Source organism: Gekko japonicus, unplaced genomic scaffold, assembly GCF_001447785.1.
Source record: "Gekko japonicus isolate JY-2015 unplaced genomic scaffold, Gekko_japonicus_V1.1 scaffold3464, whole genome shotgun sequence".
Lineage (NCBI taxonomy): Eukaryota > Metazoa > Chordata > Lepidosauria > Squamata > Gekkonidae > Gekko > Gekko japonicus.
The window spans coordinates 5,782-23,486 of record NW_015176081.1 but is presented as its reverse complement, the minus strand read 5'-3'; the positions used below and the strand labels follow the sequence as shown (position 1 = coordinate 23,486).

At 50.5% G+C, this 17,705-nt stretch overlaps 1 protein-coding gene across 1 annotated transcript in view; it reads left to right on the top strand.

Annotated features, from left to right (window-relative positions):
• The window catches only part of LOC107123475, a gene marked incomplete at its 3' end in the record, with an annotated part of 50,425 nt that overhangs the window by 29,543 nt on the left and 3,177 nt on the right, over positions 1 to 17,705 (top strand). Inside the window, exon 3 of the mRNA XM_015426730.1 lies at positions 7,681 to 7,729. Within this exon, the coding sequence (XP_015282216.1) occupies positions 7,681 to 7,729 (49 nt within the window). The remainder of the gene's footprint in view (positions 1 to 7,680; positions 7,730 to 17,705) is intronic.

Genomic DNA, 17,705 nt, shown 5'->3' with positions numbered 1-17,705 from the left:
GAGGGGGAAGGGAGGGAGGGGGGGGAAGTATGCCTCCGCTTCGTTTCCCCAGCTGCCCTGCCAGGAGCCGCACGATATGTGTGAAAGAGCCACATGTGGTTCCCGAGCCGCAGTTTGCCCACCCCTGGCCTAGAGCATCCCTGACGAGTGTTTGTCCAGCCGCTGCTTAAAGACTGCCAGAGAGGGGGAGCTCACCACCTCCCGAGGCAGCTGATTCCACTGTTGCACAACTCTGACTGTCAAAACGTTTCTCCTAATATCCAGCCGGTACCTTCCCGCCCTTAATTTAAGCCCATGATTGCGCGTCCTCTCCTCTGCTGCCAACAGGAACAGCTGTCTGCCCTCCTCCTCTAAGGGGCAGCCCTTCAGGTACTTCCGTGCTCCTGCAGGAAATGGCCCCTGGCGTTATACCAGCTGAGCAGCGTTCCCTCAAAGCTGAGTTTAGCGTGAGCCAGCTCCCAGTTTCTTAGCCTCCGGCTCACCCATTTTTGTCTTCGCTCAGGAAAGGAGGGGCTCCAGAGCAAACTGATTGATGCGGCAGCCAAATCGCTCGCTCACAGCTTTAATGCCAGGAGCTCACAAAGTAGAGTTTTCGCTCACGAGACCCCACAGCTTAGAGGGAGCGTTGCTGCGGAGCTCCTTTCCCTCCCCGACCTCCCCTCCCCAACCCCAACCTTGAATCTTCAGGAATTTCCCAACCCGCATTGAGCAACCCTGTCTCCAGATTACAGAGATCGGTTCCCCCGGAAGAAATGGTCACTTTGGAGGGCGGCCTGAGGTCCAGGGGTCATTTCGTAGAAAAAGAGGTGCAGGAGCTCATTAGCATAACTTATTTGCATATGCCACACCCCCTGACATCACCGGAAATGTGTCAGAAGGCAACACCCACCGCTCAGGCTCCACTGGACTCTTTTGGATTGCTAGCTATTGGGGGGGGGGAGAACGTGCAGATCTGTCCTCACAGAGGAGGGAGAGCTTGTACCTGAATAAAACGTGAAGGTGCCACTGGACTGTTTTGGATTGCTAGCTGTTGGGGGGGGGGACTTGCAGTTCTGTCCTCACAGAGGAGGGAGAGCTTGTACCTGAAGGCGGGCTGGGGCCCTCTGCAATTTACCTGACTGCTTCTTGCTCCTCGTGGCCCGACTGAGGGCTGCTGGGAGCAGGGGGTGGGGCTTGTTGCATGTGCCCGCCCCCTGAGCTCTTTACCGCTGGAGCTCCGCTCCTGCAGGAAATGACCCCTGCTGAGGTCCATAACTCCCTCAAACCCCACCTACCCCAGGCTCCACGCACAAATCTTCAGGAATCTCCCAACCCAGAGTTGGCACCCCCGTGGTACACTTTCTCCTTTGCTTCAGCTGCTTGGGAACTCTTGAGCGTAGCCCAGAACAGAGTCCCAGTGTCCACAGAAGGAGTTTCGTGTGTGTATGTGTGTGTGAACACATGAAGATGCCGCATACTGAATCAGACCCTTGGTCCATCGAAGTCAGTATTGTCCACTCAGTGACTATCCTAAATTGAGGCCTGCTCTTGCATGTACGTTTTGTACCACCTAGCAACTCTTTGGGTGCGTTCAGACGGCTCTTTAGATCTGCCTCATGGATTTAAATGTAATGTCTGGACATCAACATCTGGGAAACGTCCGTCTTCCGTGAGCATCCCGTTTTGCCGCGCTTAGGAGCCGTACTAAAAAGATACTACTTTAAATCTAGAGTTTTCGGTTCTGACGTGAGACCATCCCTAACGGGCACAATTTTTTAAAAAATATCTTGATTCTGCGCATGCGCGAATAACCAAGGACGCAATATCATGCCTATGCGCATGCGCAAACTTTGGTTGTTTTTTTTAAAGCCACAGCGTGCATGCCTCATTCAGTGGACGCCATTTAAACAATCCACAGCAGAAGCAGCACATGGTATGGCGATTCCCCCGGGGGATGTCTAGTCGCGCGAGAATGGATTAAAAAGATCGGGATCAAATCTGAGCCGGCATAATGGTGGGATTAGCTTTCCGTCTGAACGCACCCTACGAACGTTTTAGGTAGAAAAGGCTAGCTATCTGACCTGATTCTATGAGCTTAGGCAGATCATGAGAGGGAGGGCAGGAAGGGCCTCATCAGTGCTTAGTTCCTGTGGCTCTTTCTTACACACGCAGGGAAATGCTGTTGCCCGCTTTGGGGTCAGGAAGCAGTTTTTCTCCAGGCCAGTTTGGCTGGAGATCCTGGAGGTATTTTGCCATCTTCTGGGCATGGAACAGTGGTCACTGGAGGTGTGGGGGCGGAGGTAGTTGTGAATTCCCTGCATTGTGCAGGGGGTAGGACTAGATTACTCTGGAGGTCCCTTCCAACTCTATTCTATGATTCTCTTGTTTTGTCTTCCGTGTGACTTTTGATAATCTGTCAGCTGTAGCCTCCCTAACTTGTTTACCTATTTAATCAACTATATAAAATGTTTTTAAATAATAAAATCAGTCTGGCTAGTTGTGTGCTCAGACCCTGGGGAACTGTGCAGCTCCTAGACAACGGCTATGATGACGTCGGATGTGACTTCACCAGCGACTAAGTGATACTTACAAACAGGGCAAATATCAAGTCAGTCAGAAACAGCACGCTTGAAGAGAGGATGGTTTTCAGGGAGCTAAAGCCAAATAGTTTCATGTTTTTCTGTAAAAACAGGTGCAAGTCAGAATGTCTTTACATCCCCTCATATTCCTAGATTCTGTACTTCTGATCAACTTCCCTCTGAACATCAATTACTATAGAGACTTGGCCACACTGAACTGGTTCCAGAACCAAGAGGAGCAGACAGCACCAGAAAAGGAGGAGCAGACAAAAACAGAAATACTCCTGCAGAGTATGACCAGAAAAAAATCAACCTTGGACCAACCACAGGCTCTAAGGGATCATAAATTAGAGTGTGCAAAAAAATTATTTGGCATTTTTTTGCGTTCGGGTATATTGAACCCAAAAATTATCAGTATTTCCCGATATTCCTGAATACCAGTATTAGTATGGTATTGGGATTTGGGAAATAATTGGGAAACCCAAATTTATTTAGCTCCATTGTAACCTATGGGGACCATTGTAACCTATGGGCTATAATGGAGAATCAATCTGGGGGTTTCTGGGGCTCTGAGGGGGCTGTTTTTTGAGGTACAGGCATCAAATTTGCAGCATAGCTGCTAGTGCCTCTCCTCAAAATCACCCCCAATTTTAAAAAGATTGTACCAGGGGGGTCCAATTTTATGGGCCCCAGAAGAAGGTGCCTTGCTCAGAGATCACTCGGTTATATCCTCGGTACCACTATAGCCTATGGGGAACATTCCCCATAAGCTATAATGGAAAATTGATCCGGGGGTATCTGGGGCTTGGGGGGCTGTTTTTTGAGGTAGAGGCACCAAATTTGCAGGATGGCTGCTGGTAGCTCTCTTCAACCCCTCCCCCCCCAAGTTTTAAAAAGATTGGACCAGGGGGTCAAATTCTATGGGCCCCCCCAAAAGGATCCCCCATCCTCCATTGTTTACAATGGAGGGGGAAAGGCATGTGAAGGAATGCGGTCCTTTTAAATGCCTGAGTTTACTTGCTGAGTTGTGCCGCCGCAGTGTACCTCGGCTTCTCCAAGTTGTGCCCGAATAAAAGCCGAATAATTAAACAAAGTTAAAAACAAAGAAAACCCCAACAGTTTGACTAAAGGTGATACTAAAAACCTAACAGCACCGCTGTCTCACGGGGGTCGGGTGTGTGTGACAGGATGGAACTGTCACTGTGCTCAACCAAACGCCTGGTGTAATATCTCTGCCTTGCAAGCCCTGCGGAACTGTAGTAAGTCCTGCAGGGCGCGGATGTTGTTTGGCAGAGAGTGAAGCAGGGACAGAAAAGGCAAAAAACTGAACCTTAACACTAAAATTCAGAACCTAACAAAGGTTAGTAAAACGTGAAAAAGAGGGCCAATATTAAAAACTAAATGTAGAAAATATATAGAAAAAGATACATGTATTTATTAATTACACATTTTAAAACATATATAAGGGCCCATTCACATCAAATATATAAATAACATGGCAATACACACGGGCTTAAACTCGTGTGTATTGACATGTCTTCATTGCAACCCCCAATCTGTCCAATCAGGTCCTGGTGCTCAAAGCCGTTTTCACTGCCAGCCCTGTCAATCTTTTCGAGCCCTTCACACAAGATCCCAAACTTTACACTGAAGCAAAGAAAAAGCTCATGAAGGTCGGAGAACGAATGAGGGCTCTGGGGCCAGACCGCAGAAGTAGGAAAGGACACCTGCGTTAGAACCGCTAGTCTTCTTTGGCTTGCTCTAAAACGACTGGTAAGAGAAGAGGAAGAGAAGAGAAGATTGGATTTAAACCCCGCCCTTCACTACCTGAGGGAGTCTCAAAATCTCCTTTCCCTTCCCTTCCCCACAACAGACACCCTGTGAGGTAGGTGGGGCTGAGAGGGCTCTTTCAAGGACTGCTCTTGAGAGAACAGCTCTGAGAGAACTTGTGAGTGACCCAAGGTCATACCAGCAGCTGCATGAGGAGTGGGGACTCAAACCCGGTTTTCCCAGATTAGAGTCCACGCTCCTAACCACTACACCAAACTGGCTCTGGTGAACCAGAAAGGAACCAACAGCACCCCGGATCCCAGAATGGTGTCAATTAGGTATGTTGGAAGGATAACACTGGAAAAGCCATGTATGCCATGCTGAGACAGAAATCAATTATATATAGCCTGAATTATTTTGTTTTATCTTACCAACAATGCTCCCTCTAAGGCCCCTGCCACACGGGGTGGAAAGGGATGGGCTGAAGCGTGGCTTCTGAAAGCCACACCAAAAAACCCACGCCGCAGCAGGATCACATTGATCCCCTGAGCCGCGGCGCATTCCCTCCCCGGCACGATCAGATGCCGGGGGAAGCGACGGAGGGGAACGGGAGACTGCCGAACTGTGCATGTCTGAGCATGCGCAGTTCAGGCAGGAGCCGGGGATGCGCCGGCAGAAAGACGGGCCGGCGATCCCATGGCCGGCGTTGATGCGGCTGTCGTGGATGAACCACCTTGGTAGGTGGTTCGTTTTTGATGCGTTTCATCGGGGGAAGGGCCGGATCGGGGACAGGTGCGCAACGCTGCCGAGATGTTGCAGTGGGATCGCGCCCGTTTGCTCCGGCCCCGATCCGGTCCACTCCCGGCCCAAAACCCCTCGTGTGGACAGGGCCTAAGCTGTGGAGTCTTGTGAGCAAAAATTCTACTTTGTGAGCCACCGGCATTAAAGTTGTGAGCGAGCGATTTGGCTACTGCCTAAATTTGTTTGCTCTGGAGCCCTCCTTCCCAAGCTAAGACAAAAGTGTGTGAGCCGGAGGCTAAAAAACTATGAGCTAGCTCACACTAACTCAGCTTAGAGGGAACACTGCTTTATCAACTCTTCCCGCAATCTCCTTTTGTCGTGAACCCATGACAAAGGACTTACTACAGTTCCGCAGGAGGTTGGCAACCCTCGGGAAGCGCGTTTCTCTGCCGGGTTCAAAGGCAGCGTATGAGAAATGGAAATGGAAAGAATTCTTTTTAAAAACCAAAAGAAAACAACCCAGCCTGCCTCAAGGGTGGTATAGAAGAGAACAAGGATACGGAAGGAAAGGCCCGGAAGGAAGACGTGTGCAGAAAGGGCGGGGGGACAGGGAAGGAAGAGGGGGGGGTTTCACCTCAGGGAAAGCAGAAGGCCATGTACTGTCTGAATTCCGTGTCCGGCTCATTGTGAAATACAATGAGTCTCCTCACAGAAACGCACAAAAGTGTCTGCCCCCCCCACGGCCCCCCCAATCCCCCCATGTCTCATTGGGCGCTTGCAGCCGGCGCCTGAATGGATTGTTTCATGCCTAAACAACATGTCACTCTGCGCGGATGGCTTTTAGGACACACTGGCTACGGGGGGGGTCAGGTCTGGATTGTGCCCAGCTCTACCCATCCGTGTTCCTGTGACCACAGGCTAGTCATTTAGGGCCGTGCCAGCTCTGGGTTTCGAGATACCTGGGGATATTGGGGGTGGAGCCACTGTGGGAAGGGTTGGGGGAGAAGAGGGACCCCCCGCAGGGCATGATGCCATAGAGCAGGGGTGTCGAACTCATTTGTTATGAGCAGGGGTCATTTCCTGCGGGGGCGCACAGGAGCGGAGCTCCGGCAGTAAGGAGCCCAGGGGGCGGGCACATGCAACAAGCCCAGCCCCCTGCTCCCAGCAGCCCCCAGTCAGGCCACGAGGAGCAAGAAGCAGCCAAGTAAATTGCAGAGCCCCCCCCCCAGCCCGCCTTCAGGTACAAGCTCTCCCTCCTCTGTGACCCCTCTTGCCAGGGGTTGTTTCGTAGACAAAGAGCTAGGGGAACTCATTAGCATAACTCATTAGCATATGCCACACCCCCTGACATCAGGGGCCCGGCAGTGGACCTGCAAGGCCGGCGGGAGTGCGAGGAAGCCCCGCTAAGGCCCTCCCTGGCCCCAGGCAGGCAGGGGTGGGGAGAGGCGGGGAGGAAGCAACTTACCCTCCCTCTTCTCCTGCCTCCTCCTGGCTGAATGAGGGCGGGAAGCGGGGCGGCTGGAAGCAGGGGGTGGGGCTTCGTCATGTGCCCCACCCCCCGCACCTTACCCGGGGGAACTGCGATCCCCCGCGATTCCCCCCGAATCGACCTCTGGCTCTTGCAATATTTTGTTTATTTAGCAGTGTCTGATAACTGACCCCTCTTGCTCTGAATATTTGCATCAAAATGTCTGTGCTGTTGCAATCTCGAGGATGCTGCTCGGGTGTGTATCCGTAAGCTGCAAACCTATGATGACGCAGCAGCAGCAGAACTGGAAGAAGAAGCAGAAGACAGCCAGTTCCACTGTGGGCCTGATAGAAGCCCTACGGGGGCCTGATCCAGGCCCCGGGCCGCATGTTTGACACCCCTGGTCTAGGGCCTTAAAGGTTAACACCAAAACCTTGACCCTGATTTGGTGCTTCGTTGTATTGTGAGGTTAACTACCTCTGGACATGGAGGTTCCGTTTAGTCTCCAATGGCTAGCAGCCATTGATGGGCCTCTCATCCATCACTCTAATTGGGGCCATCATGACTTTAACTGGCAGTGAAATAAGAATGTAGTAATTCTGCAGCAGATGTGTTAAACCCAGGGCTTTTTTGGTAGCATAATAGGCCACACCCAACAGCAGAAACTCATTAGCATATTAGGCCACACCCATGACAGCACAGCTCATTAGCATATTAGGCCTCACCCCATGCATTCCCTTGGTTTGCCCAGGCACCCCATGGCTCCTGGGAGCCCGGGCAAGTCGGCCCTTGGACAGGCAGGGGAAGGCACAGGGAGGCATTTAAATGCCTCCCTGATCCTTCCAGGACCCCCTGGCCCGCCCGCCTCGGAGTTGCCGGGGTGGTGGTGGTTTCGCTCTCCAGGCCTTCCCTCTGTAGCCACACACAATGAGGTTTTGGCTGTAGTGGGCATGGCCAACTCTGAAGCCAGCCAGAACTCCGCTCCTGTGTGTTCCTGCCCCAAAATAGCCCTGGTTAAACCCATTGGTGCTAACAGGAAAGCCTAGAAATGCACACCTGGCACAGACTTACGTTCTTCTTGGGGAGGGGTGTATGGGATTTGGTCTTCAGAAGAGTCTGAAACATCTCCTCTTCTCCTTCCAGGATGATTGACACCAGCACCACTCAGCAGGAGAGACTGCAGGCCATTGCGGTGAGTCCCTGGCTTCACATTTGACTTCCATGCCACTTGAGGTTTCTCGCAGGGGCTGATACCCTTGTACGATAACATGGATGAATGTCGCGCCGGAAACTGCCTGTTCCCACCACCACCCTGGGGGTCTGTCCAGGTCCATCTTGTCTCCTTCAACTGGCAGTGGCTCTCCTGAGTCTCTGGTACCGGTCCTTCACTAGGGTTGCTGATTCTGGGTTGAGAAATACCTGGAGATTTTGGGGGTGGAGTAAAGTTGCCAATCCCCGGTTGGGGGCAGGGGATCCCTTGGTTTGGAGCCCCTCCTCCCGCTTCAGGGCTCTCAGAAAGCGGGGGGGGGGATGCCGCTGAGCACTCCATTATACCCTACGGCCACTGGTCCCCATAGGGTATAATGGAGAATCGATCTGTGGATATCTGGGGCTCGGGGGGAGGCTGTTTTTTGAGGTAGAGGCACCAAATTTTCAGCATAGCTGCTGGCGCCTCTCCTGAAAAAAACAACACAACAACCCAAGTTTCAAAAAGATTGGACCAAGGGGTCCAAATTGTTGAGCCCCAAAAATGGTGCCTCCTCCTCCTCCATTGCTTCCAAAGGAGGGAAAGCATTTAAAAGGAATGCGGTCCCTTTAAATGCGACAGCCAGAATCCCTGCAGAGTCCAATCACCTAGTGATATCACAAAAGTGATGTCACATCCTGGCTCCTGGCTCCACCCCCAAAGTCTCCTGGCTCCACCCCCAAAGTTCCCAGATATTTCCTGAGTTGGACCTGGCAACCCGAGGGTGGAGCCTGTGGAAGGCGGGGTTTGTGGACCGGAGGGGCCTCAGCAGTGTACAGTGTCACAGCGCCCACCCTCCAAAGCAGCCATTTCCTCCGATGGAACTGATCTGGAGATCAGCTGTAACCCTGGGAGATCTCCAGGTCCCACCTGGAGGCTGGCAGCCCTGTCCTTCGCAATACCTGTGACCCGGTCCTTTGAACGGGAGATGCTGCTGGAGACTGAACCTAGGGCTAGGATTACCTGGAGAAAAGCACTCTGCCCCTTTAAGAGAGGCTGACTGCATGGAAATAGCGTGAAGGTAAATGAGACTGGTAAAAAAAAACCAAAATAAAGGACTGGTAAAAAAAACCCCAAATAAAGCAGCCCAGAATGCCTCTGTTAAAGGGACAGGACAGTTTTTTTGTTAACCCCACCTAGGACCAATATGTTGTCGAAGGCTTTCACGGCCGGAGTTCATTAGCTGTTGTAGATTTTCCGGGTTGTCTGGCCGAGGTCTTGGCATTATAGGGCCTGATTTTTCACCAGTAGCTGTGACTGGCATCCTCAGAGGGATAACACAGAAAGACACAGAGAGTACTCCATCTTTTTGTGTTATACCTCTGAGGATGCCAGTCACAGCTATTGGTGAAACGTCAGGTCCTACAATGCCAAGGCCACGGCCATACAGCCCGGAAAATCTACAACACCCACCTAGGACCTTCTGCCCGCTCGGGCCGTGCTGTATCACTGTGCCCCGCCCCCACCCATAACAACTTAGTTGCTGAACAAAGTTAGAGTCCAGTGGCACCTTTAAGACCAATAAAGTTTTATTCAAGGTGTGAGCTTTCTTTTGCACGCACACTTCGTCAGACAGTGAAATGGAATTACAGATCCTAGTTGTATATGTAGAGAAGTGGCTTGTTAAATTAGTGTGCAAAATAGAGAAGGTCTTTTTTTTAACAGATCAAAAGAGTGACAGGCTGGGTTTATGGTTCCTTAGCGGCACTTGGGTCTCAAACTGCTGAACTACCGACCTTCCAGTCTGCAGTTAAATATTGGCTCAAAATTCATTTTAGAGCCTCTCTAAACTCTCTAATTTCACGCTTAAAAATGATACAGTCCCCTCTCGTTTTCAAAAACAAGAAAACATTAATCAAATAGGCTTTTCAACTGATTACTTTCTCCAAATGGACGAAACCTCAATTTTTCGATCTATTAGACAAAGACTATTCGATCTAGAATGACATAACTTTTGTCCTTCACATCCGCATATTTATTCACAGGCTCATCTTAACCTTTCAACCCAACATGGCCAAATGGCCCATTCTTTACACAATCTCAGCCTTCCTTACCAGCTCAGCTAAATGTCTTTCCCTCAAACATGTTGTGTGGGGTCGATTTAACAACATCCCCCCCCCCCCCAGGAAAGACTCTGCAAATGTTCCAGCATGGCCCCAGATTCAATCTTCCATATTATTCTGGACTGCCAGCCGCACACATCCTCATGTATGAAACTTTTACCCCTTCGGACACGCTTATTTACTAATAACCTTACAACCGTTCAATATTTTCCTATTGATATTAATACTGATACTACAATTATGGCTGCAAGATTCTTAGCAGAATCAGCCGCACTTAGATACAGTCTTTTTACATAATACACATATTTTATTGTCTAAATTTACTTACTGGAATTAAATGCTTCTTCTTAAATGTATTTATTATATACTATTATGCCATTATTTAGGGCTGCAGTGGCTCAGTGGTTAAGATGCTGAACTGCAGACCAGAAGGTCGGTAGTTCAGCAGTTTGAGACCCGAGTGCCACATGACGGAGTGAGCTCCCGTCTCCGGCCCCAGCTCCTGCCGGCCTAGCTGTTCGAAAGCAGGAAACTGCAAGTAGGTAAATAGGTACCGCTTCAGTGGGAAGGTAACAGCGTTCCGTGCGCCTCGGCATCTAGTCGTGCCAGCGACATGACCACGGAGAAGTCTTCGGACAGCGCTGGCTCTTTGGCTTGGAAACGGAGATGAGCACCACACCTCTAGAGTCAGATTCGACTGGCTTTCGAGCAAGGGAAACCTTTACCTTTTAGTATTATGCCATTAAAGGTGTCTGAATCTGAATCTGGTTATCATCTGTTTGAGCTCAAGGGGGGAGGGGGAACATGGGTAAATAAATATGTCAGAACTGGAAATTGATGTACCCTAAATTGCGAGAATGCAGTCATTAGATCCCATCCAACAACTTTGTTATTGTTGTTTTCAAGTTGCAGTCAATTTATGGCGACCCCTTATGAGGTTTTCAAGGCAAGAGACGTTCAGAGGGGGTTTGCCATTCCCTGGCACTCCTTGGAGGTCTCCCATCCAAATACTAGCCAGGGCTGACCCTGCTTAGTTTCCAAGATCTGACGAGATCGGGCTAGCCTGGGATATATAGGTTGGGGCCCATGACGATTAGGGAAGTGCAACTCTTTCATTTCTGAAATTATTAGTTATATTTCCTCCAATGTCTTTGGCTCTCTGCTTGGTTTGTTTTATTTATACTGATCCCCATATCAATAGTGCACTTTTCTTCCCAACGCAGACCCTGTCTATAATACCTTTCTCCCGTTTATCCTCACAACAGCCCTCTGAGGTAGGTTCAGTGCAGTGGTTAAGTGCATGGACTCTGATCTGGGAGAACCGGGTTTTATTCCCCACTCCTCCACTTGCAGCTGCTGGATGACCTTGGGCAAGCCATAGTTCTGGTAGAGCTGTCCTTGAAAGAGCAATTCTCGAAAGAGCTCTCTCAGCCCCTCCTACCTCACAGGGTGTCTGCTGTGGGGAGGGGAAGGGAAAGGAGTTTGTAAGCTGGTCAGAGACTCCGAGTGAAGGGCGGGGTATAAATCCAATCTCCTCCTCCTCCTCCTCCTCACCCACTGTCCTAAGTAGCCATTTTTTCAAGGGGAACTTGTCTCTGTAATCCAGAGATTTGTAATTCTGGGAGACCTCCAGTTGGTAACTGTAAACTCTGGGACATATTTGTTTCATTTATTTCAAATATTCATATCCTGCTTTTCTCCTGATCACTGGGACTGAAAACAGTTTACACGATTTTAAAAAAACAAACACCAATATCAACATTAATATGTTGATAAATATCAACATAAATATGTTGATAAATATCAACATAAATATGTTGATAAATATCAACTTAAATATGTTGATAAATATCAACATAAATATGTTGATAAATATCAACATAAATAATTATCAACATAAATATTCCCCATATGTTCCCCCAAGGGCATTACTGTTGTGGACGCAGCATCTCCTGGTGACTCCATGCCCCAAAGAACCCAGATTTGCAGCAACCAGGGCCAGGGCCTTTTCGGTGGCGGCTCCTACCTGGTGGAACGAGCTCCCGGAGGAGATCCGGGCCCTGCGGGACCTTGTGCAGTTCCGCAGGGCCTGTCAGACAGAGCTCTTCCGCCAGGCTTTCGTGTAGGAGCCGCCGCCGCTGCACCACCACCACCAATTAGGCTGGGTAACATCGGGGAGTGAGATGGCCCTGTGACAACGAACGATAGTGCTGCCTGGAACTGATAGCACCGATCTGGGACCATCACCATCAGGAGGCCATCTTGTTACTGAAGACCTTCTTTGAGACATCTAGAGCACCTTCTATTGTTATAAATGACTATAAATGATTGTTTTATCTTGTTTTTAACTGTTTTAACCATTGGCGTACACGCCCAGCTTGTGAATCGCCCTGAGCCTGCTCGCAGGGAGGGCGGGTTATAAATCTCATCATTTAAAAATATTTTTAAAAATACACAAAGCCGATCCCAGCTTGCTGTCGTGCACACCACCCATTGTAGGACTGCGTAATCTCAGTTCGGAGATTCCATGTAGCGCATCTATCTCCTGGTATTAGGGGATAAATGATAGACTGGAGGAAGTGAGTTGCAGGCAGTATTCCCTCTAAGCTGAGTTAGCATGAGCTAGCTCCCAGTTTTTTAGCCACCGGCTCACACATTTTTGTCTCAGCTCAGGAAGGAGGGCTACAGAGCAAACTGATGTATGCAGCAGCCAAATTGCTCACTCACAACTTTAATGCCAGGAGCTCACAAAGTAGAATTCTGGCTCACAGGGCTCCACAGCTTAGAGGGACCATTGGTGGCAGGCAGGCATGATTTAGGAGTCTCCCTGTGGCAAAGAGCAAGAGTCCAGGACCACCTTAAAGACTAACAAAATTTGTGGCCGGGCAGGAGCTTCCGTGTGACTCTGCAGGGAGCTTTGCCACCTGGCTCCCTCTGTAGTCTGGAGGTTAGTCATTATTCCAGGGGATCTCCAGGCCCGACCTGGAGGCTGGCAACCCTTAACGGGACTCCCCGTCCCTCCGTGTGCGCCCCCCACCCGGGCTTTGCCCTTGGGCAGAGGCCGGCACCTTGAAGCGTCCCTGCCGGATGGTGCCGGCTTTCTGAATCGCCTTGCCTGATACAAGGCCGCACAAAGGAAGGGATTGTTCGGCAGGGAGGAGGGGAGGGAGGGACAGAAGGGTTCTGGGGACACGGATGAGGCTGCTGGGACAAAGTGCCCTGGCCAACTTCCAGTCGCCAAGAGGAGTTAAATGAGGCACCGGCCTTCCCCAAGGTCTGGAAAAGTTCAGGGCTGGAATTGGGGGAGGATGTTTCGCAGGTTGGGAACGGTTCCAGAGAGAGAGAGAGAGATTATTCTAGGGTTGCCAACTTCCAGGTGGGGCTGGAGATCTGAGAGCCAGTTTGGTGTAGTGGTTAAGTGCGTGGACTCTAATCTGGGGAAACGGGGTTTGATTCCCCATTCCTCCTCCACTCGCAGCTTCTGGATGACCTTGGGCAAGCCATAGTTCTGTCAGAGGAGTTCTTGAAAAAGAGCCGTTTCTGTCAGAGCTCTCTCAGCCCCACCTACCTCCCAGGGTGTCTGTTGTGGGGTGGGGGAGGGAAAGGAGTTTGTAAGCCGCTCTGAGACTCCTTTGGGTAGTGAAGGGCGGGGTATAAATCCAATCTCCTTTTCCACCTCCTCCTCCTCCTAGATTTACAAGGAGATGGGTTGTGATTCCAGGAGACCTCCAGGCCCCACCTGGACGTTGGCAACCCCCACAAGTCACCTTTCTCTCAGCCTCTGCCTACAATATGGAGATACTTTACAATGCATTGCGCGCTCTGAGCTTTTAAACTGCTCATTACATATTTTAAGAACCAATTGACGATAGGGTTGCCAGGTCTGGGTTGGAAAATACCTGGAGACTTTGGGGGTGGAGCTGGGAGAGGGGGGATTTGAGGAGGGGAGGGGCCTCAGCATGGCACAATGCCATAGAGTCTACCCTTCAACAACCATTTTCTCCAGGAGAGCTGAACTCTTTCAGCTGGGGATGAATTGTAAAAGCAGGGGATCCCCAGGCCCCACCTGGAGGTTGGCAGTTCTAATTGACGATGACGTGAAAGTAAACCCTATTGTTTCAGGTTGCCCGGTCCCCTCAGCCACCGTCGGGGGATGGGGGAATTGGGTTGCCAGATTCAGGTTGGGAAACTCCTGGAGGTTTGGGGAGACAGGGACCTCAGCGGGGTAGGGTGCCGTACAGTCCACCCTCCAAAGCATCCGTGTTCTCCAGGGGAACTGATCTCTGTAGCCTGGAGAGGAGCTGTAATTCTCTGGAAGATCCCCAGGTCCCACCTGGAGGCTGGCATCCCTACCACCCTTCCTCTGGAGGAGTCCCACGGTATCAAAGATGGATCTTTTACCTTTGCCTCTCCCCACCCCCCAGTGTTAACTTCACAGTGTTAAGCACATGTGGGAGTTAGTGACTGGGCCCAGCTTCCCCAGCCAGCTTTGTGCAGGGATCTGAACCCGAGTCTCATGACTCAGAGTATGTCCCCCTAGCTGACACGCAACCCTGGCGAGACGCAAATGCTGACACCGATTCTTTTCAGCGCTGAGAACTCCCGTCACTTCAAGCTGCTCTTCCGCAGTCCTTCAGGAAGGCAAACACTTCCCCAAATCCTTTCTTGTTTGCCTTTTTTTGGGGGGGAGAGATTCACCCGGGTTCTGGCCAAGCACGCTTCCTGACCGGCTCCGTGTTTGATGTCCCTTTTGAAAGGAGAGCAATAATTTATTGCAAACAAGAGCTGCTATTGTTTGTCTTCCATTGGCTTCCATTGGAGGGGAAAGGGGCCCGTCGGCCCTAATTGAATTAAAATTCCACGGGGACAACTGGGGGGAGGGAGAGGGGAGGGGTCAGTCTGGCCAGTGGAGAGCTGGACCCCTGAGGGTGGGCCGAGGGCGTGGAGGAGGCTTTTCGGCCAAGGGTTGCCAACCTCCAGGTTGAACCCCTTGAGTAAGTGGAGAATGGTCGGTCTGCAATGATTTTGTGCATTATTTGTGAGATCTGGTCCCAAACACGGCAGAGGTTTCCAGTTAGTTTTGAGAACCTCCTGATTCAGCCCAGGTTGAGAACTGCTGGCCTGCAATTATTGTATGAATACATTCTGTGAAATCTGGCCCCGAGTTATACGCGCAGCCGCTTTGACCTGAGAGGAAGATAGACTGAAGTGCGGGCATGCCTGGGAAACGCGTGCGGCTGAACACCGGCTGCATAGGAAATTTCCGCCTTGTATCAGCGACGTCATTTTTGTCACGGGAAGTCTATGGACACTTTTTGCATGTCATCTGAGAGCATAGTGTCGCATCCATACCAAAGTTCTCTCTAAGCTGTGGAGTCTTGTGAGCAAAAATTCTACTTTGTGAGCTGCTGGCATTGAAGTTGTGAGCAAACGATTTGGCTGCTGCATAAATCAGTTTGCTCCGGAGCCATCCTTCCTGAGCTAAGGCAAAAATGTGTGAGCTGGAGGCTAAAAAAACTGTGAGCTAGCTCACACTAACTCAGCTTAGAGGGAACGCTGATCCATACGTATGGATTGTGTCAAGTTCAAGAGCTATTCTTGTCGTGAAGTAGCGCCTGGGGGCAGACTGACGTTATAGACGTGGGGTGTCGAACTCATTTGTTATGGAGGGCGGGATCTGACATAAATGAGACCTTGTTGGGCTGGGCGGTGTGTGTCATAAAATGTAACGCCAGGTAGCGAAGATATAAACTTTATAAAGGTCACAAACACAAAGGTGTTTTTTAAAACTTAAAATAAGATCATGTTTAAAACATTAGCACTCTTGCAATATTTTGCTTATTTAACAGTGTCTGATAACTGACACCTCTTGCTCTGAATTACTGCATCATACTGTCTGTGCTGTTGCAATCCTGAGTATGCTGTTCACGTGTGTATCTGTAAGCTGCAAACCTACAATGATGCAGCAGCAGCAGAACAGGAAGAAGAAGCAGAAGACAGCCAATTCCACTGCGGGCCTGATAGAAGCTCCCCCCCGGGGGCCTGATCCGGCCCCTGGGCCGCATGTTTGACACCCCTGTTATAGATGATAACTGTTGGGTTGTGGCCACCACCCTCAATACAGAACTGACGCATTAGCGTGAAATAGAAATAGGCAACAGACTATTTCTGAAGAAATTTATTTTAATTTTAGTCCAGAGTGCATTCAGACTCAACAGACTATTTCTGAAGAAATTTATTTTTATTTTATGCATTCAGACCGTTGATGCTTTTTCCTTAGCGTTTTCTTCCGTTTTGCAACCTCCAAGGGGGGCGTGGGGTTGTCCTAGAATGGCACCTACTCTCCAGATTATACAGATCAGTTCCCGTGTAGCAGGTGGCCGCTTTGGAGGCATTATACTAGGGTGATGAATGATCTCCCAGAGTTACAACTGACCTCCAGACAACAGAGATCAGTTCCCCTGGAAAAACTGGCTGCTTTGGAGGGCCATTGCACCCCATGGAGGCCCCTCCCCTCTCTGCCCCGGGCTCCATCCCCCCAAATCTCCAGGAATTTCCCAACCTGGAGCTGGCAAGCCTACATTATGCTCCGTGAGCGCCAAACCTAGAGCTTGCGGGAGACCTGTCACCATCTAGCCACTGCAGCAAAGTGGGCTGGTAAAAGGTTTCCCTTGCTCAGGAGCCAGTCGAATCCGACTCTAGCGGGCAGTGCTCATCTCCGTTTCCAAGCCGAAGAGCCAGCGCTGTCCAAAGACATCTCCATGGCCATGTGGCTGGCACAGAACGCTGTTACCTTCCCACCGAAGCAGTGCCTATTTGTCAACTTGCAGTTTCTTGCTTTCGAACTGTTAGGTTGGCTGGAGCTGGGGCCAGAGACGGGAGCTCACTCCGTCACACGGCACTCAGGTCTCGAACTGCTGAGCTACCAACCTTCTGGTCTGCAGTTCAGCGTCTTGACCCCTGAACCACCACGCACCTGGATTCAAAGCCCAGATCTCATGTACAGGAGGCATTCATGTCCACAAAACGTCACCCGCCCCACTGAATTCCATGGGGAAGCCAAGGGAGCAAATGGTGGAATTGTCTTTCATCCTCTCTAGCTAGTGTGGAGGAATAGTCATGGCCTGGGGGAGGTTCAAAACCACTAACTGAACCACAGTGAAGTGCCCTGAAAATGATTTCTTTCGGGACCCTTGCAAAGCATTCTCCCGAGGGCAGTACATTTCCCAAAAAGCAGCTTCTCCTCTGCCCTTAAGGGCGACCCAGGGCGGATGAACAGCTTTTCGTCTTGTCTCCGGGAAAGAGGGGCCAGGGGAGCAAGGAGAAACAGCCCCGACTGCTTCAGCTGTTGGGGTGATCTAGCTCCCTCGCTGACTTTGTTTTCTTTGGTCCTTCTTTCTTTTCCACCCCTCTTTGCTCTCTAGAGAGCCAGTTTGGTGTAGTGGTTAAGACCACAGACTCTAATCTGGGAGAACCGGGTTTGATTTCTCACTCCTCCACACGCAGCTGCCGGTGTGACCTTGGGTCAGTCCCAAGTTCTTTCAGAGCTGTTCTCTCAAGGGCAGTTCTCGGAACAGCTCTCAGCCCCACCTACCTCGCAGGGTGTGTCTGTTCTGGGGAGGGGAAGGGAAAGGAGATCTGCTCTGAGACTCTAAGTGAAGGGTGGGGTATAAATCCAATCTCCTCCTCCTCCTCTTCAAATTGGCGTAAGCTCCTTCTTTGATTAAATAAGCATTGGGGAGAAAACCGAACTAGAGCCAGTTTGGTGTAGTGGTTAAGAGCCAGTTTGGTGTAGTGGTTTAAGTGCACGGACTCTAATCTGGGAGAACCGGGTTTGATTCCCCACTCCTCCACTTGCA